The 25107-nt window shown below is 38.0% G+C and overlaps 2 protein-coding genes and 2 long non-coding RNA genes across 16 annotated transcripts; 2 read left to right on the forward strand and 2 right to left on the reverse strand.

Moving 5' to 3' along the window:
• Window positions 1–1451: 1451 nt before the first annotated feature.
• On the forward strand, window positions 1452–5191 carry LOC149665067 (uncharacterized). Its single transcript, XM_089842058.1, has 2 exons — window positions 1452–1866; window positions 3423–5191. Exons 1-2 carry the CDS (start codon window positions 1452–1454, stop codon window positions 5189–5191), a joined length of 2184 nt encoding a protein of 727 aa, XP_089698184.1.
• Window positions 5192–15606: 10415 nt separating this feature from the next.
• LOC149665068 (uncharacterized) lies at window positions 15607–17729 on the forward strand. 7 transcript variants are annotated; one of them, XR_016368396.1, is made up of 9 exons: window positions 15607–15795; window positions 15878–15923; window positions 16016–16140; window positions 16201–16272; window positions 16337–16514; window positions 16578–16694; window positions 16749–16819; window positions 16889–17024; window positions 17113–17729. It is a non-coding gene; the product is annotated as an uncharacterized LOC149665068 (long non-coding RNA). The 7 variants fall into 7 exon arrangements; XR_016368397.1 differs by lacking the exons at window positions 15607–15795; window positions 15878–15923 and having other exon boundaries at window positions 15930–16140; window positions 17113–17167; window positions 17229–17729; XR_016368394.1 differs by lacking the exons at window positions 15607–15795; window positions 15878–15923 and having other exon boundaries at window positions 15930–16140.
• LOC149665069 (uncharacterized) lies at window positions 17700–19750 on the reverse strand. Of its 7 annotated transcripts, XR_016368389.1 has the most exons (6): window positions 19562–19750; window positions 19433–19478; window positions 19216–19340; window positions 19084–19155; window positions 18331–18508; window positions 17700–18267 (listed from the first exon to the last, which is right to left on the reverse strand). It is a non-coding gene; the product is annotated as an uncharacterized LOC149665069 (long non-coding RNA). The 7 variants fall into 7 exon arrangements; XR_016368391.1 differs by lacking the exons at window positions 19433–19478; window positions 19562–19750 and having other exon boundaries at window positions 17700–18088; window positions 18172–18267; window positions 19216–19426; XR_016368388.1 differs by lacking the exons at window positions 19433–19478; window positions 19562–19750 and having other exon boundaries at window positions 17700–18091; window positions 18172–18267; window positions 19216–19426.
• Window positions 19751–20413: 663 nt separating this feature from the next.
• LOC149665070 (uncharacterized) lies at window positions 20414–22035 on the reverse strand. Its single transcript, XM_089842059.1, has 3 exons — window positions 21854–22035; window positions 21260–21771; window positions 20414–20586 (listed from the first exon to the last, which is right to left on the reverse strand). The coding sequence occupies exons 1-3, from the start codon at window positions 21958–21960 to the stop codon at window positions 20414–20416; spliced, it is 792 nt and encodes a 263-aa protein (XP_089698185.1). The 5' UTR covers window positions 21961–22035.
• Between the last annotated feature and the right edge of the window lie 3072 nt (window positions 22036–25107).

Raw genomic sequence — 25107 nt, forward strand, 5'->3', positions numbered from 1 at the left:
CGTTTCTTTGCTTTTTTGAATTCGTTTTTAGAGTAGTATCACCACATGTTAATTTCCCATAAGCCCTATTGCAGGCAATAGCAGGGAGCCGATATTACTTATTAACCTTTTAATTTAATATTATTTAGTGTAAAAATTAATTGTTGGTTTTTAACGAGTGGTTAGTGATTCGGTGTAATCAGTGTACAACTTTGTACCTTCGTCAGTGTCAGAGCAGTTTCCTCCCCCTCTTTTTTCCGTACGAGGTGCGGCCCCATTTTGGCGCGAAGAAGATAATGGGTTCGCACTCTGCCCGAGTAGCATTCCACTATGATTCCCCCTTTGAGTAGAAAGGAAAGGACCACCACGAGTATATATAGATTTCGTACTAGGAGGATTTACTCAAGGAGACCAGGATTAATCCTCCTCTTTTTAAAACGATTTGTGCTATTCGCAACCTAATTCCTTTTCAAATCTATATAAATACAAGTTACTTAAAGGCTAACGTTAAATATATATAGCAGAATATTCCATTTACAATTTTTCCAAGTTCGACAATTTTTAACTTCAATTAACATTCATTAAATGTCAAATTATCATCTATAGTTTCCTTAATTTTGACAATTTTTAACTTTCGTTAAATGAAAAATTATTTTTAACTTTCGTTAAATGAAAAATTCTTTTTTTTCAGTTTTCCTAATTTAGAAATTTAGACAACTTATAACTTAAAATTAACTTTCAATAAATGACATTTAATTCAAATTTATTTCAAATTATCCAAATTTAGTAAATGTAATATTTGTAAAGGAATTATGTCGCGAATGAGAGTATAAACTGAAGAAATTTTAAAATCTAAACCATAGTTGAACCAACCAGCAAAAGTTGATACTACTTTCTTTCCTATGAGATTTTACATTATAGTAGTCATACGCCTAAGCTTTTCTCAATCAATAACTGCGGGTTGGTTGAACTATAGGCTAGCTAAAATAGTCACATGAACCAAAGAAATTCTAGTACTGATTTAAAAAAAATTTAAAGGGAAGTTCACGATAAAATTATTTTAATATGTTATAGAGCAAAAAAAAAACAATATATATTTCCAATTGGAACTATCCCTCTATTTACAATAATTAAGGAGATACGGGCCGTTAAATAATTTTGATGGCCCCTAAGTGTAGGCTGCCCTTTAGAGATGTCTGACGTCACCAATGACCAGGTACAGTCTGGAGAGATATACTTGGTCACTGGTGACGTCAAAAGTCTCTACAGGGCAGCCTACACTTAGGGGTCATCAAATTTACGTTACGGCCCGTATCTCCTTAATTATTGTAGATAGAGGGATAGTTCCAATTGGAAATATTTATAGTTTTTACGCTGTATAAAATATGAGAAAATAATATTACCGTGCACTTTCCCTTTAAATATGACTTGACCATGCCCCTACATAACTAAGCCGCAATTTTTTAAGCAATATGCCGGTGCGCTACCTGTGTTCAATATGTGGGCTTGAACGACGTACCGCTCTAGCTTGGTTGCAACATACTAGAATTTTGCACGAGCACGAACCAAATCGAATATTCAAATGCAGTTTTGATACATGTGCAAAATGCTTCAAGAGCTACATTTCCCTGAAAAGTCATGTCTACCGAAGTCATTTTAAAAACGGTTTTAAGTGTGCGTCAACGGTCACAGAAGTACCACATGATGAAGAAAATGATATTGAAAATTTTGAAGAAAATGGTTCGACCGTTTTAGAGACAAATGAAACGAACTATGAAGTCAAAAAAGTTGAATACGAAAACACGTTAGCTAATTTGCAGAGAGACGCCGCTCTAATGATCTTACAATTACGAGAAAAACACAAATTGCCACACAGTGTTTCTTCAAGTATATCAAACAGCTTTGCGGGACTATTAGAAAATTGCATAAATGCTTGTATCAAATTCAGTGTTATAACAAATGAGGATGTAGGTATGGGGGAATTATACGCCTCAAAAATATCACGTTCAGTTTTGGGTGTTATTAAAAGTAACCACCTATTAGAGAAATATTGTAGAGAGAAACTTAACTTAGTCGAGGCTGTTGGAACTAGAGGGATAGTTCCAATTGGAAATATATATTGTTTTTTTTTTGCTCTATAACATATTAAAATAATTTTATCGTGAACTTCCCTTTAAATTTTTTTTAAATCAGTACTAGAATTTCTTTGGTTCATGTGACTATTTTAGCTAGCCTATAGTTCAACCAACCCGCAGTTATTGATTGAGAAAAGCTTAGGCGTATGACTACTATAATGTAAAATCTCATAGGAAAGAAAGTAGTATCAACTTTTGCTGGTTGGTTCAACTATGGTTTAGATTTTAAAATTTCTTCAGTTTATACTCTCATTCGCGACATAATTCCTTTACAAATATTACATTTACTAAATTTGGATAATTTGAAATAAATTTGAATTAAATGTCATTTATTGAAAGTTAATTTTAAGTTATAAGTTGTCTAAATTTCTAAATTAGGAAAACTGAAAAAAAAGAATTTTTCATTTAACGAAAGTTAAAAATAATTTTTCATTTAACGAAAGTTAAAAATTGTCAAAATTAAGGAAACTATAGATGATAATTTGACATTTAATGAATGTTAATTGAAGTTAAAAATTGTCGAACTTGGAAAAATTGTAAATGGAATATTCTGCTATATATATTTAACGTTAGCCTTTAAGTAACTTGTATTTATATAGATTTGAAAAGGAATTAGGTTGCGAATAGCACAAATCGTTTTAAAAAGAGGAGGATTAATCCTGGTCTCCTTGAGTAAATCCTCCTAGTACGAAATCTATATATACTCGTGGTGGTCCTTTCCTTTCTACTCAAAGGGGGAATCATAGTGGAATGCTACTCGGGCAGAGTGCGAACCCATTATCTTCTTCGCGCCAAAATGGGGCCGCACCTCGTACGGAAAAAAGAGGGGGAGGAAACTGCTCTGACACTGACGAAGGTACAAAGTTGTACACTGATTACACCGAATCACTAACCACTCGTTAAAAACCAACAATTAATTTTTACACTAAATAATATTAAATTAAAAGGTTAATAAGTAATATCGGCTCCCTGCTATTGCCTGCAATAGGGCTTATGGGAAATTAACATGTGGTGATACTACTCTAAAAACGAATTCAAAAAAGCAAAGAAACGAATTATAGTTTGTCCCAAAAACATTACTTCTAAATTCTCATGTTTGCTGTGTTTTAACATTTCAAACAACCTTAACCAAATTAAAGATTTACCTACCTTTGATTAGTTTTTCCTCCTAAGTGAGCTGATAGTTCGATTTCGATCGTCCGATGTTGAAAAATGCGACTGCAATCTCCAACTTCAAGTTCAAGAGGAGCGCGTAAACGTCTTTACCTATTCTTGGAATTAATAGAGTTCGAGGTAAAATATTTAAAGAGACGTTTAGCTACATACCCATAATACCAGTGTTAACGCATTTACTATCCCACTACGATGTTTGGAGAGAAGTAACCAAAAAGAGAAAAGAAAGCAGTTCCCATTTATTGACAGACTTTGACGACGGTGATATTTGTAAGAACCACCCCTTATTTTCCCGGGATCCTCGCTGTCTAAGGCTTCATTTCTACTTGGATGAGGTGGAACTAAATAACCCGTTAGGAGCGAAGAGAGGACACCACAAAATTACTCTCATATATTTCATGCTGGGAAATTTAAATCCCATATATCGCAGTAAATTAAGCTGCATAAAACTGGCACTGGTAGTTAGATATCCATATATAAAAAAGTATGGATATAACAAGATTTTAAAGCCTCTTTTGGAAGATTTGGAAATCCTTCAAACCAATGGGCTAGAAATTAAAGGAATTAATGTTAAAGCTTGTTTAGCTTCTATTTCCGGCGACAATCTATCAAGCCACAGCATCGGCGGCTTTATGCAATCATTTTCCACGGGGCGTATTTGCCGCTTTTGTATGACAAGAAAAGAAAATATTTCACAATGTTTCGACGAAAAAAATATGATTTTAAGAGATGAAAAAGTACACGGATATCATCTGGAGGCAGTACTTCAAAATCCTGCAAACTCATCCGTATACGGGGTTAAAGGACCATCCCCCTTTTCTATTCTACCTCATTTCAAGATTTCAGAAGCATTGCCTCCAGATGTCATGCACGATTTTTATGAGGGAGTTGTTCCAAAAGTTATAAAATTAATAATATTTCATATTGTTAGTACTAAGCTTTTAACTTTGGAAGAAGTTAACTATAAAATTCAGAACTTTCCTTACGGCGATTTAAATAGTAAAAATAAAAGCGTACCGATATCCGATCATGTACTTAAGGGAAAAGGAGTGTTGGCTGGTTCAGCTGCTCAAAAAAAAAGTTTATTATATTTCTTTCCTTTGATTTTTGGCAGCTCTGTTCCAACCAATGATAAATATTGGGCCATGCTTTTAGTATTATTACAAATATCCGAAATTATAACTGCACCAGTAGTTGACTCGAACTGGCTTGCTTATTTGTATGATAGGATAATTGATTTTTACGAACTGTTTAAGGATATTCCCGAGGCTAATTTTACGCCAAAAATGCACTATTTAATCCATTACCCAAGATTGATAAAAATGTATGGCCCGTTAATACGTTTATGGTGCATGCGATTTGAGGCTAAGCACCAGTACTTCAAATACATTGCAAGCATGTCACGAAATTTTAAAAATATAAGTACTACATTAGGAAAACGTCATCAGTTTCTGCAGTGCTTCGAGCAAAGTTGTGATGAAGGCTTAGAAACAGGGGATTTTGTAAAATATATGAGGGTGAATTTTAGCCAACTTCCCCAGGGACTTAAAATTAAGTTGATGCAAATTGGTGTCAGTGAAACAAACATAGACCAAATAGCGTCAGAAGTGTGTTACAATTGTGTAACTTACAAAGTTGGCTATTTATACCACTTAGACACATCTGACGACTATAAATTTCTGAAAATATACTTTATGGTGGAAAGTGGCGGAAGTTGGCATGTATGTGGTAGAATTGCTTGCTGTGATAAGTACCTAAAACACTATAATGCTTATACCATAAAAGAAACGAGTGATTGGTTTATTATGCATCCTGGAGATGAAAATGATAACTGGCCAATGCAAATATATATGTTGAATAATGACAAGGTTATAATCCTCAATCATAAACTAATAACGGAATAATATTTGTAGAATGGCTGATGTTTTGTACCACATTTCTTGTGAAGAAAATAAAAAAATTTTTAAATGCAAGGATTCTATTTCTAAAGAAGACTTTTTGATGGCGTTACAAGATTTGTTCCAGATTACTCGTATTAAAACGATTCAAATATTTGAAAATGAAATATTTAATGAATGGGTCGATCATGATTTGGATCAAGGACTGCCGCCAACAAAATCGAAGTTAAAGCTAATTCTGATGGCCAAGCCAGAAAATTTAGAAAAATCTGATTGGTAATAATTTTTACACAATGGGTGGGGTGGGTTTGAGGGAACGATAAGAAAATGTTTCACAAATAAATTATTTTTATTTCAATATAACACAGCATTATAGAAGAAGTACGTACGCCCTCTTTGAATATTGCAACTGCTGAAGTTTCTCTAAGTGATCCTGTGTCATCTTCAACACATGGAAAATTACCAAGAGTATACTGTCCTCCAACCTTCCCAAGGGCTATAATGGACATGATTGCAAACAAAGATCGCCGAATTTTTCAAAGAACTTATGCTCCTCAAATCGTTAAGACATTATTTGAAGATATTAACAAATATACCTGGTAAACCTACTTTTATACATCTATTTAAGTTGTGTTTCTCCCTAAATAACGTTATATTGACAAAACATTTTAGGTATCTTAGCCGAGAAGATTATCAAAGAGTTGGAGAAGCTCTCATTGAAAAATACCCCTTTTTAAGAGACAGATATTCTCAAAGTGTTTATGTAAATAAGTTTTAGTCGAATTAAACGTACAGCTGGCAGCATTAAATATTAAACGCGTTTACAGGGAAGCTGGATGGAGTCCTTAAAAAACAAATTTAGGCATGAAAGGCTTAAAAATCCGGATGTTTTAGAAATTCAATCTATGAAGGGACGATTTGCGAGGAAACGAGCAATAGAAGACGTTGCTATTGATCCAAATATTCCAAAAGATGTAAAAAAAGTGCTGACTAAGCGACCTACCCCACTGGTTAGACGTTTTTAATCATAATTGTACCTTTAAGAAATTAATATTTGAAATCTACTACTTTAGCTAATGTCTGGCATTGCTGAAGACGCCGAATCCATAGAATTCCATTTAAAAGCTCTGTCGAAAGAATTCGAGAAGGAACCTGCGGCCAGGAATGAAAATTTAATTGAGGAAAAGATGTTGAGAACCGCAATGTTCCGCCAAAAATTGGCATTGACATACCAAACAAAGCAAATGCTAGAAAAGTTTCCTATTTTGAAGGACAAAAATCAAGTTAGTATATTTAAACTTCCGTTTTGCTAACATCTCAAATAATATAATCAACTTAATTTGGTTACAGTTGGTAAAGGAACTAAACCGAATTCAAAACATTCGACCGTCGGCGGAAAAGGTTTTGTGTCATCATATAAAGCCTATTACAAAACGTATAATAGAACTGACCAAAAAAAATAAAAATCCATTGACCAAAAAGATGCAGGCTTTGTTAAAAGAAAGTGAAGAAACTCTAAGCACTGATGTTTTGGAAGGTAATTACAAATTATTAAAATTATTGCCCAAATATTATGTACTAAATTATAGAAACATCTTGTTTTAGAAAGAGAATTAAATGCTTGTCTCCTTCTCCTGCCATCAGTTTTCAACGAGAAGGTGGAACTTTTGTATTCTTTTAATGTGAGTTGATTATAATTTAAAAAAAAAGTTAAATAATCAAAATAACACTAATAACCTATTTTAGGAGCCAAACCAAATCACGCCGACGTTGGTCTTCCATAACAGTGATGCATTTTCATCCACTTTTGAATTGCTTATTGAAGGTGAATCATTTGAAGTTGATTCCATAAAAATGGCCCTTGTGTCACTATTTTCGGCCTATTATACATTTCAAATGGAATATCCAAAAGGCCTTACAAAAACTTTGGAATATTTGCAAAAAATTGTTTTCAAAATCGACGATGGTAGTAAGGTATCGATTCCAGTAATAAGTGCCGTAAACAAGTTAATGGCATAATTAATTTAATCGCGAAGCTTTAATTTTTCTGTGTCATGACAATGAATAAAGATATTGTAACCGCAAATTTATTTTATTCCACTAAGCCTATAAGCAATAGAAACGTTTTATTTTAATTAAATAGAATTATTTAAAGCATCTCGATCAAAACGATCTAATATGAACGCCAAAACGATCTAATATGAACGCCAAAACGATCTAATATGAACGCCAAAACGATCTAATATGAACGCCAAAACGATCTAATATGAACGCCAAAACGATCTAATATGAACGCCAAAACGATCTAATATGAACGCCAAAACGATCTAATATGAACGCCAAAACGATCTAATATGAACGCCAAAACGATCTAATATGAACGCCAAAACGATCTAATATGAACGCCAAAACGATCTAATATGAACGCCAAAACGATCTAATATGAACGCCAAAACGATCTAATATGAACGCCAAAACGATCTAAAATGAACGCCAAAACGATCTAAAATGAACCCCAAAACGATCTAAAATGAACGCCAAAACGATCTAAAATGAACGCAAAAACGCTATATTTTACACGGCGAAAACGTTCTAAATTGAACGCCATATTTAACGTTTAACAAAGAACGCTGTAAAAACGTTCAAAATTGAATGAAAAAGCGTACTGCCACAGTGGCAGCGCTCTGCACGCTTAAACGTTCAAATTTGCTCGCTTATTTTTAAGAGTGTAGTTCTCAATGCTTGTTTAAATGGGTACACCGCTTGTATAATCCGTCGCAATTTTCGTGCCAGTGTTTAAAAACTTTCGACCTAGGAACGTGGCACCCCTTTTAAGTAATGGCATGGCCGATCTGAACGCCGAGGAGATAATTGACCCCAGGCCATAACCACGTTGCACGGCCAAACCTCTATATACTGGGATGGATCCATGTCCAATTTGATTTAGATAATAGTCCTCATAATCCTTAACAGAAACGTGACCCGTATTATATGGAGACATCCTTACACTTTGACAATCACGTCATTAATGGGGCGGAGATTGAATTCAACGTAGTTCTTATAACAAGTGCCAAGTTCTTCTGGGCCTGAAATGTAGAGTGACGTGAACTTTCCCACGTTCGAACTTAACCGGTTTACCCATTTCACTCATAATGTTTATTTCAATTGTTTGGAAGTTGTTTTTCGCTATGGGCATGTAATGGGGTTTAGCAAACTCTTTTTCCACCGTGTCACCATCTTTCCCGTTGATACTTATAATTCTTAAGAGAGGGACGTCAGAGTCTCCTACCGATCGAGACTGAATTATATCAGAGTATACGAATAAGGCGTGCATTCCAGCATCCATATCACAACTGAATGGGGCCGTCATAGAGGCGACCACAGTGAAGTCTTTTTTGGAATTCCTCGTGAACCCTAATATAATGGCAATTTCGCTTGGGATATAAAGTTGGTTCGTTCCTTTTAACTCAACCATCACCCGTCGATTTGGTTTGTTGTATGAAAACTCAACACTAGATTTTATTTTTTCAGTAGCACCAGCATCGTCGTCGGCTGACAATATTTCGAGTAATTCCTCTACAGAACCGTAATATCCGGGAGGTATAATTATCGATATACCCCGGTTTTCATTCACTCCGTTAATTGTCTGTTCACTTTCACCAAAACCGGATCCCTCTTCTGGGAATTCATCCATTGCATCCGAAGCAACACCTACGAACGAATTATCCCAAATGCGAACTGCGCATTCCCTTTTTACATTATTCCAAGTTCTAGGATAGCTTATTTGTGCCAGAGCAACCTCGTGAGATCCCTCTAGAATTATAGGTTCTGGTAGATACGTTCTGAACTTGCTTATAGTATTTCCTTTGAAATATTGCGTTGACGAGTCAGAGGGTAGTGTGATGTAGAAACTCATTTTACGTCGATTTCTTGCACCCAGGAATCAAATTCGGAACTATACCCTCTCCACCGTACGAGGAGTTCTTTAGTACCGTCAGGTTTTTTACGTTTTCGTAATACTTTTTCAATTTTAAATTTACAGTTTTCTAGGTCCTTGCCAACTCTCTGTATTTCCTCTTTGTAAAACACACCGGAAATGAGCTCGGAGTTCAAATCCTTCAGTTTGTATACCGGTGGATCTCTCGGGATTCGTTCTGTTACTTTGAATAGTTCTTCGGTATAATTGGCCAAATACCCTTTTTCAAACGTTCTTTTATTTTTGCTTATTCTAACTAAATCATCAATTTCAAAGGGGTATGAAACTGGCGGCGAAAAGTTTACTTTTCCGTACAAATTTAACCAGATTTCTTTCGAATTTTCCTCTTTCACTTCAGTGGGTTTGCATTTAATTGATTTGTGGTAGTTGTTATTATACGATTCCAATAAGTCGGGTAATACGTCAATGTATTTGTAGGTGTCGTTTTGTGTAAAATATCGGTACATTCGCTCCTTCAAGGTTCGATTAAATCGTTCAACTATACTGCATTTCACTTCCGAGTGTGTGGCGAAAAACTTGATATCCAAACGTTTCAATTCACTTTGCAGTTCTTTATTTAGAAATTCATTCCCATGATCCGACTGAACAATCTTGGGTTTTCTACCAGACTCTAAAACGGATCTAAACGCCGCAACCATCGTAGGTCCTTTCTTGTCTTTAATAGCGACGGCGAAAGCAAATTTACTGAATACGTCAATACAGCACAGTAGAAATCTATATCCGTCATTATGACGCTTAATGTTTTGCATGTCTGCCAGATCAAGTTGCCATTGTTCATCTATACCGTACACAATAGTCTTGTTCCTTCTGAAGTTGTGCCTCGCGGGTTTGTGCAGTGTATACGTATCTTGACGTTGTAGGAACTCAATAACATCATTTAAGGAAACGTTAATCCCCTTTTCCCTCGCAGCCCTATATAATCCTTGTACACCTCCGAAGCTCCCCTGATCTTTTTCAATGAAGTATATTTCTTCTAGTTTATCCATTAGTCGTACAGTTTAAGGTTTTTTGAGTATAGCAATAAGCGAAATCAGATAACTCGATAATTATAATAAGAAATAATATCAAAAGCGCCGTAATAACTTTGGGATTATTTAAAAATGAAACGGACAGGGAGGCTAGAAGCCCTGTGGGAGAAGGGTCGTTACATCCTTCCATGATAACGTGTAAGTAATTTGTGAAAGAAATGAAACGTGGTATTGATATATATTCTTTATTTCAAGTTTATCCAAGTGTTGAGACCATTACCGTAGTGGGAATCTGGGGTTGGGGGATAATAATCAATGCTCGGTAAATCGCTTTTAGATACATCGAGATAGGTATTTGGTACAACACTCGTAGAGTTTCCAAATGGGAATTTGTTTCTCACGATAGTTTTTGGTACATTTTCTTTTATTCCAACGACAGTGTGTTTCGGTTTACTTTTATAACCTTTAACGGATTCGTGTAAAATATCCATAATATTCGACCCGACGATTGGTTGTCCCCTGTATATAAGTTCCCCGTTAGGAGACCAATTGTTGTTGTTTGACGCAAGAACGACTCTGGGTTTAACTGGTTATAAACTCTTTATTAAATTAAGTAAAACATTATTTCCGGGAATACAACTGCAATCTGAGAACAGATAACTGGGAACTGTGAACTGAGAACTGATAACAAGAAACTGACAAACGTTATCGGAATGTTATCCGGTTATATAGTTAAGGCATCGCGATAAAAAATAAAGATTACAAGAATGACCGCGATGCATAAAAAACACAAGTATAGAAAATAGAATCTGGATATAGATAAAAAAACAACCGGTATTATCTCTAATCTACAACAGTCCCTCTTAATATCGGTGGTTTCAATCTTCTATCCAGGGGGTGGTCATTTAATTATTTCCAGTTCAAGGGCTTTGACGCAGAGGAGATGCTTCGGACGGAACAGGCTCTTCGTACAGATGTCAGCTGGCATTTCCTCTGTTGGTAGATACCGCAAGGATATATGTCCCTGGTCGTAGGTGTCTCGAATGAAGTGGTGCCGGATATCAATGTGCTTCGTTCTGGCATGGAAAACAGGATTCTGAACGAGTTTCTGGGCACCCTGGTTGTCGTTGTACAGCTCGATCGCCGGAACAGATACTCCAAGTTCGTTCAGAAGTCCTTTGAGATATATGGCTTCTTTGGTTGCGTCGGACATCGCCATATATTCTGCTTCTGTACTGGACAAGGCAACAGTTCGCTGTTTCCGGGCTTCCCAGGACACTGCAGCGCCGGCTAGTTTGAAGACATATCCAGTATATGACTTCCTATCTTTCGGACAGCCTCCATAGTCTGCATCAACGAAACCCTGGATTGGCAACCCGGTCTTCCGATAAAGCAACCCATGATGAAGAGTTCCCTTCAGGTATCTCAGAACTCTTTTCCCGGCAATCCAATGAGTTTCGTCATAACTTGTGTTGAACTGGCTCAATGCGCTGACTGAATACGCCATATCCGGTCGTGATGATACTACCAGGTACATGAGAGAGCCGACCAGAGATTGATACGGAATACGACTGATATCTTCTGCTACTGGGTGTTCCGGATTTTGCAACTTGTTGTTGGCATCTATTGGAGTTGCTATTGCTTTGGAGTCTTGCATGTTGAAACGTTCCAGGACCGTTTCTGCATATTTCGCTTGGGAGATCCGGATGGTATTTTGTTTTAGATCTTGGTGAAATTCCATTCCGAGACAGTGATGGATTGGCCCCAGGTCCTTCATATCGAATTTTCTCCCAAGTTCAATCTTTACTTCAATCATCCAATCCGGGTTATTGCATGCAAGGATCAGATCGTCGACATAGACTCCAATGATCATAATATCTTCCGCGACTCTTAAAACGTATAAGCAGGGGTCGCTCTTCAATGGTGTCATTCCAATTTCCGAAAGTCTTTGATGTAACTTTTTGTACCATTGGCGGCCCGATTGTTTTAAGCCGTAGAGGGATTTCTTGATACGACAGACGTTATGTCCCTCTTCTTCCAGGTCCAAGGTCCATTTCTTTGCTCTAGCAATGATTGACTTGTCAAACCGGGTTGACTTGACGATTTCTTCGAGGGATTCTGTTAATCCTTCCGGGACGACCATATATATTTCCTCCTCGAGTTCGGCATTAAGATAGGCCGTGACGACATCCATTTGGTGGACTTCCAAACCGATTTCTACAGCAAGGGCCATAAGCAGTCTTATTGAGCTGGATCTAATGACGGGTGCGAACGTCTCTTGGTAGTCGATCCCTGGTCTCTGGGCAAAACCTTTCGCTACGAGCCTGGCTTTCCTTTTCTCTACTTCTCCGCTGGGTAAGTATTTCGTTCGGAAGACGAGACGATTTCCAAGGACCTTCTGGTTTTCCGGACAGTCAACGATGTCCCAGGTTTCGCACTTGATAAGCGAAACGAACTCTTCCGTTACTGCTTTGCTCCAGTCGTTTGCGTACGGAGAAGCCAGGGCTTGCTTCATGGACAAAGGCTCTGACAAGATGGCTAGGTTTGCTGACTCATCAGACAGGGTTTCTTGCTCGTCAGTAGCCTCTTCAGTAGACTCTTCTGAGACGCTCGGAATCATGTTGAACGATTTTTTCGGTCGTCCGGGTACTCCAGTTCTTATTTTCTTCTGTCTTCCGGTACCCTTCTTCAGAACGAGGGTTTCTGACGGTTCTTCAAAGACGTCGTCGTTTTCCTGGGAATTAGATTCTTCCGGGATTTCATCTTTGAACTCCTTTTTGACTTCTTTGAGTTCTTCTCCGCCTGGCGGTTTTGCAGCGTGTGTAGTGGCCGGGACTTCGATTTCGCCTTTAGCTTTGCTTCCGTATTTTAGGTTGACTTCTGGAGTGACGAAATCATCATATCCACCTTGTTTATTAAATTCTCCCAGGAACTTGACATTTCGACTTCGGTAAATTTGCTTCTCGGACGGAACCCATAGTCGATAGGCCTTCGAGACTTCAGAATAGCCGATGAAAACGCATTCTTTGCTCCTGGCTGCAAACTTCCCCTTCCTTTTATTTTCGTCCAACAGCAAAGCTTTGTCGCCGAAAATCTTCAAATGTTGCAGGGATGGCTTCTTTCCGGTCCATCTGGTAAATGGTACTTCTCCATTTATGCTCCGGGAAGGACAACGGTTTCGAATGTAGTTAGCCGTGGCCATCGCTTCTGCCCAGAATGATGGTGGAAGTTGCGCTTGTATCATCATACATCGGGCCATATCTAGGAGTGTTCTGTTCTTTCTTTCGGCAATGCCATTCTGTTCCGGGGTGTATGGTACGGTGAGCCTTCTTTTTATCCCAGAGTCTTTCAGGAATCTGTCGAATTCATTGTTGCAGTATTCGGTTCCGTTGTCGGACTGCAAGGTCTTGAGTTTTCTCCCGGTTTCCACTTCAGCTCGTTGCTTGAATTCTATGAAGGCTTTCAACACTTCGCTCTTGTGTTTTAAAAAGCTGGCTTCACTCCACCGGGAATAATCATCAGTGAAAACGACGATGTAGTTGGCTCCACTCATCGACGTTACTCTCATCGGGCCGCATACGTCAGAGTGTACTATTTCCAGGACATGCGAGGTGCGGCTATCTTCAGGTTTCGGGAACGGCTCCTTCGATTGCTTTCCTTTGATACAGATTTTGCAGATTCCCAGACTCCCATCTTTTTCAATGTTGAGTCCCGTAGCCAAATTCTTCCAGGCCATTTCCTTTAAACTTCTCTCGTTCAAGTGACCGAATAGGAAATGCCAGTTCTCCAGGTTGCTTCTAGGCTTTATTTCCGCTTGCACTGCATGGACCGTTTCTTCAGCCTTTTTCAGGAAATAAAGGTCTCCAACTCTGTCAGCGACTGCAATCACTTCCCCGGTTGCCGTCTTAATCCAGGCCTGCGACTTCTTGAATGTGACCTCACGTCCTTTGTCTGTCATCTTGGCAATGGATAGGAGATTTGTTCTTAAATCCGGGACATGAAGGGCTCGTTCCAGGCGAAGAATTCGATTGTCGCTGCCATTCGTTGCGTGTACTTTTACTTCGCCAACACCTCGTATCTTCGTTGACTCTGCAGTGGCCAGGTTTAAAGATTTCGTGGTCTCTTCGTAATCATTCAAGCAGTCTCTGCTGGAAGTCATATGCGAAGTGGCTCCGCTGTCCAGGCACCAGGAATCGTGATAAGCCTTCAGGTGCAATGCGAATTCTTCCTCGGCCAAATTTTCTGCCAGTACATGATGGGCGTTTTCTTTCTTTCTGGTTCTTATGCCTGAACCATGGTTTCTGTCGGGGCAATCGGCTACCTTGTGGCCGGGTTTCCTGCATCCATGACACTTGTACTTGAAGGTCGTGCTTCCTCGTCCACGTGAACCCCTTCCTCTACCCCTTTCTGCAGTTTTCCGGGAAAAGTGGTTACTGCCCATCATCGCATTCTGCACGGGTTCGTCTTCCCTAGATTGCTTGGCGTCCGATTCCTCCAGGATCTTTGTTTTCAAGGCTTCTGGATCAGGTAACGTATCCCTGGACTCTATTGCGCACCGGAAGTTCTCGTACGATACTGGTAGACTGTATAACAACATAATGGCCAGTAGGTCGTTGTTTACAGCTACTCCCATGTCAGCCAACTTGTCTACTGCATCGAAGAATTCTCGGACGTGATCCCGGACATCTTCTCCCTCCTTCATTTTCTTGAGGGTCAGTTTCTTCAGCAGCGTGGCTTTCCGGGCAGGTCCACTGGACTGGTAGATGGATTCGAGCTTCTTCCATAGTTCCCGTGAGGTGGTGCAATTCTTTACTTGCTTCAACTCCGACGGACTGATCGACAAGATTAGGTCCGCTCTTGCTTTCCGATCATTACTGTCCCAGGTAGCGACCGCCTCGGCGTTGCCTTCCGTTCCCCGTACCAGAGTTGGCCTCGTTGAAGTTCCATCTACGTACTCCCAGAGATCGTTCTTTTGAAGCAGGGCTTCCACTTGCATTTTCCAGGTATCATAATTATCCTTCGTTAACGTCTCGATTCGTCCCAGGTGATTTCCGGCCATTCTATGTCTGACTCCGCACCTTAAAGGATAATCTTCCCGGCGTTGAACTTCTTATGACTTCTAAACTTTTGCGCAGTGGAAGCGTGCTGGGCCCATAACCTGTTGTTGTTTGACGCAAGAACGACTCTGGGTTTAACTGGTTATAAACTCTTTATTAAATTAAGTAAAACATTATTTCCGGGAATACAACTGCAATCTGAGAACAGATAACTGGGAACTGTGAACTGAGAACTGATAACAAGAAACTGACAAACGTTATCGGAATGTTATCCGGTTATATAGTTAAGGCATCGCGATAAAAAATAAAGATTACAAGAATGACCGCGATGCATAAAAAACACAAGTATAGAAAATAGAATCTGGTTATAGATAAAAAACAACCGGTATTATCTCTACGGCCGAATTCAGCTGCCAAAGAAATCTCCTCCTACCTCTCCTAAGCTCGCTCATTGGTCAATCCAAATCAAACTTGAGGCTTTTCATTGGCGGTGGCGGTTTTGGGGCAAAACTCACTTACGACTTGTGAGAGGTTGAAATTTTCGAGCAGACGACATTGACACGTGACAAAATATACACCAAATTCAAAGTAGTAATTTAAGAACTCGGCAAACCGTTCAGCATCATGAATCGGTTAATTGACCGGTTTTTTTGCTTTCTTTTTCCACCAGAACTTAGCAGACTACACTTCGTCGTTGCTAATGGCGGTAATGGCAGGTAATGGACTATATTGTTCTTGGTGTTGTTGACTTTAGAAAGAAAGACAACTAAATTATTGTTTTAAATACTGTTCGTTTACAAAATATAAGGGTTTGCGTTGTTATAATTTAAAAAATATGCCTTTGTTTTGTGGGAAAATGAAGTCGAACTCTGCCCGAAGTCGAAAAGGATTTACACCGAGGCTTATGACGAAGAAAGTCCTCTGTAGACTGTAGTAAGTATTAAAGTAAGATTTTATTGTTTCTGTTATTGACTTATTGTTTGGTTCTGTAAGATAAGTTTCAAGCAACAGAGGCACGCTAGTAAATGATTGGAACATGAAATGAGGCACCATCCCATAGCGAAGGTATTTCGTCATTCATTGGCCATGACCAAGATAATTGTGTTTTGATACAAATATGATTGCCTAGTCCTTATGGGTCATGAAAACCTGATTCGATATGCTTATAATATATATTCCATGACTGACACAGCCATCTTCCCTGGCACTTGGCACCATGAACTGTACCTATTTTATAATCAAAGCACCAACAGCGAAAGAAATACTTCTACCTTTTTTTAAGCAACTATTGCATTAATGTTCAACTGGTAAATAATGTTGCACACATGTCTAACAAATAGAAATATTCATATGCTTTTCTTTTATTATAGATTTGTGGTAATGACATTTCTATCATTGACACTGGCAATGGAGAATTATCTAGGGTGGGCACTTCCTCTAAGGATATCTGCCAACATTGAAGTGTTGTAATCAACTTGCATATTAAGGTATTAACACTTTTATTAGTTGAGCATACTTTACTCTAAGGTATCCCTTTAAAGAAAAGGCTGGCATAGTTGTTGCAAGTATAAACTACCAACGAGTATGTGATTTGCGCCTATACAAATATGAGGTGAGCTCTTTAAAGGTTTGTATAAGATAAACAAATCAAACTTAACTAATTATTATTATGGTAATAAAGAATTCAGTATAGGAAAATAAGTAACGGAGAGGAACCAATGTTGAGACTGAATGATGAGCTGTTACTAAAAACAGTTTAGCAACATTATTTAAATAAAACTGAGTTTATTTTGACTTTATCACATAGTTTTCTCGATGTAAATTAGTTTCTTATTTTCATATCTATAAGACCATTTTATTAGACGGCTACTAAATGCACATCTATGGTATTATTATCTGATGTAGGCAAATGTATGAGTCTGTTGGAATGGTATTTGGATGAAGGAGGACTGGCATTCATGTGCATATGTTCTTGAGCATTGTTGTTTATGAATTATCATTATAAGATTGTATTAATATAGGACCAATGGAAATCATGTATCGAACCTAAATTCCATATATGGAAAAAAGGCTTTTATTGATCATCTTTGTTGCAGTTTTAAAAGAAGATTCCCCATATTTGTATTTCCAATTGCACATTTCAACAAGTCACGAAGCATTACTGAAACAAAATATTTAAAATGACCTTCATTTTGCATATTCTATTCTAAAAACGTATGTGTTTCAATTTAAACTTTAGTTATTGATTTATTCGCTACTACCCCTTAATTGTTAAATCACAATTAAATGTAGTAAAATGTTAAATGTAGTAAAATGTGTTATGTCCTCCGCATCATTTAACGAAGAGTCAATTAAAAAATGTGCCACTATAGGAACTAGTAAGCCTATTGGTGATTCTACGGTTATATTTTTATCTCAGTGATCCGTCTTTAATGTTTCGAGCACCCCTATGTATTTAAGGGAAGATGCCACGCAAAAATGAATTAAGACAATAAAACTGTAACATTTTAATGGGTAGGAAATAGGGGGTTAACATATTCTTGTGTTTCATTATTATTTATCCAACAGTTCCATAAAAGTTGGACATTTACCAACTACATATTTACATACATTGCTGGAGAATATCCGAATTTGAGTATAAGATAGCTAACAATTTACAGCACACTGACAAATGCCAAGTTCAAAACTGGGAATAAAGGTACATTTTAGGAGTTCATGGAAGTAACTTTTTCGGCCTCCAGTTTTACCGCTCTCCATTGTCGAAGCAGTCTTCTTTCATATATCGCCTTTCAAGATGCTCAACATCTTCTTGATCTCTCCCAACCAACAATCTTCCTTGTTGACATCATTTAACCTATCTGTGATCCCAGTTATCTTTCCTCTGCTGTGTGGTGTTTTGACAATGAATGAAGTTATTAAAGTACATTGTCCCTGTATTGCTATCTTTAATTTGCTAAAATAAACCTGTTAGTAACAGAAGAAAATGAAGAGAAATTCCTACTATAGAGGTCAAAAATAGTTCCCATTCGGGTTCATGTCAAACACGTCATTACCACAAATCTATAATAAAAGAAAAGCATATGAATATTTCTATTTGTTAGACATGTGTGCAACATTATTTACCAGTTGAACATTAATGCAATAGTTGCTTAAAAAAAGGTAGAAGTATTTCTTTCGCTGTTGGTGATTTGATTATAAAATAGGTACAGTTCATGGTGCCTAGTGCCAGGGAAGATGGCTGTGACAGTCATGGAATATATATTATAAGCATATCGAATCAGGTTTTCATGACCCATAAGGACTAGGCAATCATATTTGTATCAAAACACAATTATCTTGGTCATGGCCAATTAGGACTGTTCACGAGCTCGAGCCAGCTCGGGCTCGTGACGAGCGAGCCGAGTTCGAGCCGAGCCGAGCCGCCACTTTTGCGGCTCGATTAATTAACGAGCGAGCTTTTTTATGGTCGAGCCGAGCCGAGCCGATTCGCGAGCCGGCTCGCGAGCTTAGTCACTGATATAGTGCTTTCCTTTTAGTCTTTATTCTCTCCACCAATAGCGTTTCTTTGTATTTTTACATGAAATAAAGCGTGGGAAAAATCTCTCGTCTCTAACCTTGAGCATATTTTAAAGAGCGGGTTTTACTGAACCACTACATTCGTAAACATGGGATGGCATTTATAGTCATTCTCAAGTTTGACGTTGGTAGTAGCAATTTTTTTAAACATGTATATGTTAATCGAGCCAGCTCGGCTCGGCTCGATCATTTTCGAGCCGAGCCGAGCCGCCGTTTTTTGACTCGAGCCGAGCCGAGCTTTTAAAAAGCTCGCTCAGCTCGGCTCGTGAACAGTCCTATGGCCAATGAATGACGAAATACCTTCGCTATGGGATGGTGCCTCATTTCATGTTCCAATCATTTACTAGCGTGCCTCTGTTGCTTGAAACTTATCTTACAGAACCAAACAATAAGTCAATAACAGAAACAATAAAATCTTACTTTAATACTTACTACAGTCTACAGAGGACTTTCTTCGTCATAAGCCTCGGTGTAAATCCTTTTCGACTTCGGGCAGAGTTCGACTTCATTTTCCCACAAAACAAAGGCATATTTTTTAAATTATAACAACGCAAACCCTTATATTTTGTAAACGAACAGTATTTAAAACAATAATTTAGTTGTCTTTCTTTCTAAAGTCAACAACACCAAGAACAATATAGTCCATTACCTGCCATTACCGCCATTAGCAACGACGAAGTGTAGTCTGCTAAGTTCTGGTGGAAAAAGAAAGCAAAAAAAACCGGTCAATTAACCGATTCATGATGCTGAACGGTTTGCCGAGTTCTTAAATTACTACTTTGAATTTGGTGTATATTTTGTCACGTGTCAATGTCGTCTGCTCGAAAATTTCAACCTCTCACAAGTCGTAAGTGAGTTTTGCCCCAAAACCGCCACCGCCAATGAAAAGCCTCAAGTTTGATTTGGATTGACCAATGAGCGAGCTTAGGAGAGGTAGGAGGAGATTTCTTTGGCAGCTGAATTCGGCCGCTAATCTACAACACCAATTAACCTTGGAGTTCATATAAATCCACTTGTATAAGGCAATGGCTGGTTTGAGGTGTGAATCTGGTATTGTCATGGCTATTTCAGAATACCAATCTTTCTTTTTCAGTTGTTTAACAGGTTTCTTCTTTTTTCTTTTGTTAATAGCACTCGTTAGTAAATGATTGTACATGTTAACTTTTTGCGTCTGGTTCAATTTGTTGTCTACCAAAACAGTCTTCGTATCCAAATTTTCACTATGTTCAACTTTTGGTTGTGAGTTTAATCGGCGGTAAACCTCTTCAGGTACCAAAATCATTTTTCTAGCCATTTTTAATTGCTCTACTTATAGCTGCACCAGCAGCAGTGCTAACAAGTGATAAGAGGGGTGCTAACAAAAGAGGTAAAAATCCACCTTTTTGAATAAGGATCTTTTTTCGTTTTGCTACAGTGCTTTGTTTTGATAACTTCCGTAACATTAGACAGTGCTTCTTCAATCGTTTCTTCTGGTCATCTGATAACTTCACGTTACCGCGTAGGACATTTATACAACATTCCACTATAGCCTTGATAGAGTCATTACTAGCGTGTTTGATAGCGTATTTTCTCTGACACGCATTACAAGTAGTCAGATACTTTAAGAAATGTTGATGCGTATGCACTCTTTTCATTTTGGAATATAGACTGCGGCTTCTTCGCCCGGTATGAGTCCCGTCCGTAGTCTATGATCATCTGACGTCGTTGGCTTTAAATCAACCCATAAATACCCAAAATCTCTAGCAATTGCCTGATGGAACGCGTCGATGACGTATTTACTATTAGTGGGACAAATCTGTTTGGCTAAATGAAACATAGCCGATTTATCTCGAGGAGATTTGAATATTATCAAGTAGTGGGCGTTTAAATTTAATGTTCTAATTTCCTTCCCGGGGTAATATAAATTTTGCATCAAAATAAAAACAGAGGTGTTTTTATGGTGCGATCCCCGTATGAACAAATTAGTTACATCCTTGTTATTAGATATTTCACAAAGTAAATCATCAAGTATAACAAAATTCTTGATATTGGGGCCTAATATATTCACATTTAATATACCTTCGTGAAATTCTACAGAAGGCGTGTGATCTAATACCAAATTAAATAATTTCGGTTGATATTCAGTGTAACACCATATTATCCTATCTGGAGGGGGTGATATACATATATCTTTATACTTTATAAGGTTAGCTACAAAGTATGATTTTCCCGATTGTGTCGCCCCGGCTATGAGACCATTAAATTGGTGTTGTAAGCTGAAGTCCATTTTAAGGAATGAATCACTTTTTAAGAATCAAGTTGTTTTTTATTCACAAATATTCTTTGGCATTACATACGATTTGACCAATCATAGACTTACAAAATTCGTCACTTAAAAAAGTGCTTAGGGTAAATATCTTATAAATTTCAACATAATCAAGATTACTTATCGCGGTGTCAAAGTTCATTGAAACACGCATTTCCCACCCATTCTAACAATCGTGTTGAGTTTGAGAGGGGTGATTTATACTACATCCGTAACAACATTTACGGTTGTTTGATTTCAATTGTTCTACAATACAATTTTTTAATAACACACGTACTCGACTCGCCTCGTTAAGAAATGTGACTACGTCTTTATACGTATCCATTAACGTCTTGGCAAGGTAGTGTCCAACAGCGAATCCCTTCTTTGTTGGGAAGAACTTGCCGTACATAGCGCCTGTTCCAGGGTATAGTTCCCTGATGTCTATAATCTTACGGTCTCGATATGTTCGCAACTCCACACGCTTCGTTTCGGAACCGGTAAAGAACCATGATGTCTCTGGGGCGTCGTCGGTTTCGAAGAACTTGAATATTTCATCCTTCCTAGCGTATAACTCGTGGAAATCGGACTGGTGAAGTATGAGTCCCGTAGAACTGTCTTTGAACCCTAGTCGTACGTCTAACTTCGGGGTAACCTCAATTACTTTCTCATCTGATAGGGGAAATAGCACTACGGCAGACATTCTGTCAAATAGAAAAAGTAAACTAAGGTTTACTTTCAAACTTTAACTTTAAAAAACACCAAGTCCACAAAAACTATACTTACATTGTACTTGGTGGCTGTTCCTTCCTTCCTCGTCGGACTTTAGAGAGATTGTGATGGTGGTTTAACTCAGGGTCCTGGCTATTTATACTATTTAATAAGATCATCATCCTAGCTTTGACTGTACATTATTGGTGTTAACGCCGTGGGTTTTTTCGGGAAGGTTATTCTCGAACAATCTACAACTTTGACTGTACATTTTACGTCATGACCTTAAACAACGTTAACCTGGGTTTTACGGGGCGCATTTTAATTTTTTCTAGAATGATCTAGAATAATCGGTAGAGCTGGGGTTTTTACTGGGATTCTTTATTTTCCCCCTAACGTCATCTGGAGTTTCATACCCCCTTAACCATTTGATTAATACGGGAGAAATTAATGGTTCAAATTTTAATCTAATTAACATATTAAAATACTGTTTATTTCTTAAATCATAATTCACCCTATCTTCATACTCCAATGTATGTACTTCTACATCCGAGAATCGAACACGCTTCATTGACATGTCAATCAAAACACCCCTTGCAGGTGCGGGGATGAGAGGGGTGAGTCAATCAAAAATCGCCCTCTTGCCAGTCTGAGAGAGGGGTGCGTCAATCAAAGGGCTTACGTACAAAGTCTCCCCCCACCATCTTGTTTTCTCACCCGCCATCTTGCAATCCTCAATCCTCAATCCTCATATCCTCAATCCTCCCTGCCTTCCACTGTATGTTCCGGGACCGGCACGAAGACCCTACTCACCTTCCCTATACTCTGGGTTTTGGCGTTTATCAGCCATACCTATCTGGTTTCTAGATCGTTCATTATCTCTGTATTCTGGATTTTGGCGTTTAGCAGCCATACCCGTTTGGTTTCTGGCTCGTTCACCTTCCCTATACTCTGGGTCTTGGCGCTTAGCTGACTTATATAGCTGAATACTAGCTCGTTCACCTTTCCTATACTCTGGGTTTTGGCGTTTATCAGCCATACCTATCTGGTTTCTAGCTCGTTCATTATCTCTGTATTCTGGATTTTGGCGTTTAGCAGCCATACCCGTTTGGTTACTGGCTCGTTCACCTTCCCTATACTCTGGGTCTTGGCGCTTAGCTGACTTATATAGCTGGTTACTAGCTCGTTCACCTTCCCTATACTCTGGGTTTTGGCGTTTATCAGCCATACCTATCTGGTTTCTAGCTCATTCATTATCTCTGTATTCTGGATTTTGGCGTTTAGCAGCCATACCCGTTTGGTTTCTGGCTCGTTCTATACTTTGGGTCTTCGCGTTGAGCTGCCTTATATAACTGGTTTCTGACACGTTCTTTCTCCTTGTACTCTGGATCTTGGCGTTCAATAGCCTTACTTAACTGGTTCTTAACACGTTCGCTAGCTTGGTACCATTCATCAAGCCTTTTTACCTTGTTGGAAGATATATCACCCTGATTTTCAATTTCACGATTTGAATCATTGCCACTGTTACTATATTCTTTGTTTTGTCTAAAAATTCTTAACCTCTCTAACGGATACACATTACCATGGGACGTACTAGGTACTTGTCCATCGTTCTTGAAAATTTCAGTAATATCAGGATTATTATTATTACGCAAATTATTGGGTTGCTCATTAGTAGATATCCCTTCATTTAAAGAACTTACGCTAGCGCTTACATCTAATTCTTTACCCTTCGTAGGATCATGGCTAACTGGACGCGCGCTAAGACCAACATTAGGTGTACTTGAACCTGGTTCTAGAACTTTAGCCTTTTTCTCAGCTGCTAACGCTTTTCTCCTTTCATTTTCTCGTTTCCTAAATTCAGGATCTGACCTCTTTGCCCTCATTCTTTCCCTTGCCTTACGCTTTCGTATTTCCTCTTTAGTTAAATCATTGTCTTCCTCCATTTTAGTAAATGCTACTATACTCACAAAATAAGCGAACTCACTAATTTTCCTCAATTCTTCAAATTTCGCAATATTATTTCGCCAGTAGTTAATTGATAGTCTACTGCCTTCAGAATTCTAAATTAGAATAAACCCCGCAGTTAAAAATAGGGTCTTTTTACAACTTGGTGGGCGTATCAACTCAACTATGTCTTCCTATAATTTTTAAAAAACATATATAGATTGCCAGCATATTTATTCGACTAGATTTATGCCGTTTTTTATTGGCATTTTCTATTTAGTAATTTTCTTGGATTGAGAACGAAAGTCCATTTAAAATTGAATTAAATGCATCTATGTCTAATTTAATATTTCTCCATTGTGGCAGATTGCTAGCAGCCAATGAAAATCGGCATTAATGATAAGCGATTTTTGTTGAATTTTAAATAAATAATAAGTCTCGCGCGTAAAAAATATCTCTGTACTACTAACAGGCTTACCAATACACCTAATCTTGTCGTCATATTTAAAAAAATATTCATAGATAGACAGCGTAATTATTACCTTTGATCTTACTACAGCTATTTATCTCTAGCCATACAAGCAAGGAGGATGCACCAATGAGTGGAAGTTAATAAAAGAAATGGGAAGTACTCTTGCTTATGTTTTTTTTGCGAATTGGGTCAGAGGACCGCGGCCAGGATGCGATTAATCAGGTGTCATTATGTGTGAAAGCAGGGGAAGGAAAAGAGGTTTACTTGGGAGGTGACGGACGGGGTGTGGGGGTCAAGTCACCGTAGGATTGCCGACATGTGTCTTATTCCCTCAAACTTTGTCGCCCAGAAGCTTGGCTTACAGGAGTGCGCCACACTCCCGGCTCTCTTGCTTATGTTAAACAGATTAGCTTGAGATAGTCAAACGAAAAACTCTTTGTTATTTAAAATTAATCGACTTTGCTTCTCTGCTTTCATTGATAACAAATTTCATTACATTGAATTGTTAGAAAGTAACTTAATTACTCATTTAATACTAACTTTACTCCGCATGTAATTCATATACCCTATTTGAATTACATGCCGAAAGCAGAGAAATATCACATCTCATCCTATATTAACTTTGGTGAGAGTTTCCATGGTTTGTAAAGGAAATTATTTACAATGGAGTAATTCCTTTAAGAACTCGCTATTTACAAACTGTGCAATGAATATGCATATCGATTTCAAACGCAATCTTCATTACTCGTTCTGTATAAACTTCGACGAAGTCGTTCCGAAGAAAGATATGTTCTTTAATAAATAAATAAATATAATTGGTATTATTAATTTTAATCGTCAGTAATTTACCTTGAGTCTAGTTGTTTTCTGAAAAGTTCTTCATAAAATAATACGTAGGTATGGTTGACGT

Source organism: Phalangium opilio, unplaced genomic scaffold (genome assembly GCF_054372755.1).
Source record: "Phalangium opilio isolate 3A_F unplaced genomic scaffold, DU_Popi_V2 ptg000061l_1, whole genome shotgun sequence".
NCBI classification, from domain to species: domain Eukaryota; kingdom Metazoa; phylum Arthropoda; class Arachnida; order Opiliones; family Phalangiidae; genus Phalangium; species Phalangium opilio.

Coding starts and splice junctions, on each gene's coding strand:
- LOC149665067 (XM_089842058.1), top strand. CDS start 1,452: ATGCCGGTGCGCTACCTGTGTTCAATATGTGGGCTTGAACGACGTACC. Junction 1,867..3,422: donor GCCACACAGTGTTTCTTCAA/GTATATCAAACA, acceptor AAATATTTAAAG/AGACGTTTAGCTACATACCC.
- LOC149665070 (XM_089842059.1), bottom strand. CDS start 21,960: ATGATGATCTTATTAAATAGTATAAATAGCCAGGACCCTGAGTTAAAC. Junction 21,772..21,853: donor GAACAGCCACCAAGTACAAT/GTAAGTATAGTT, acceptor TCTATTTGACAG/AATGTCTGCCGTAGTGCTAT. Junction 20,587..21,259: donor CTCTCAAACTCAACACGATT/GTTAGAATGGGT, acceptor TGTTTCATTTAG/CCAAACAGATTTGTCCCACT.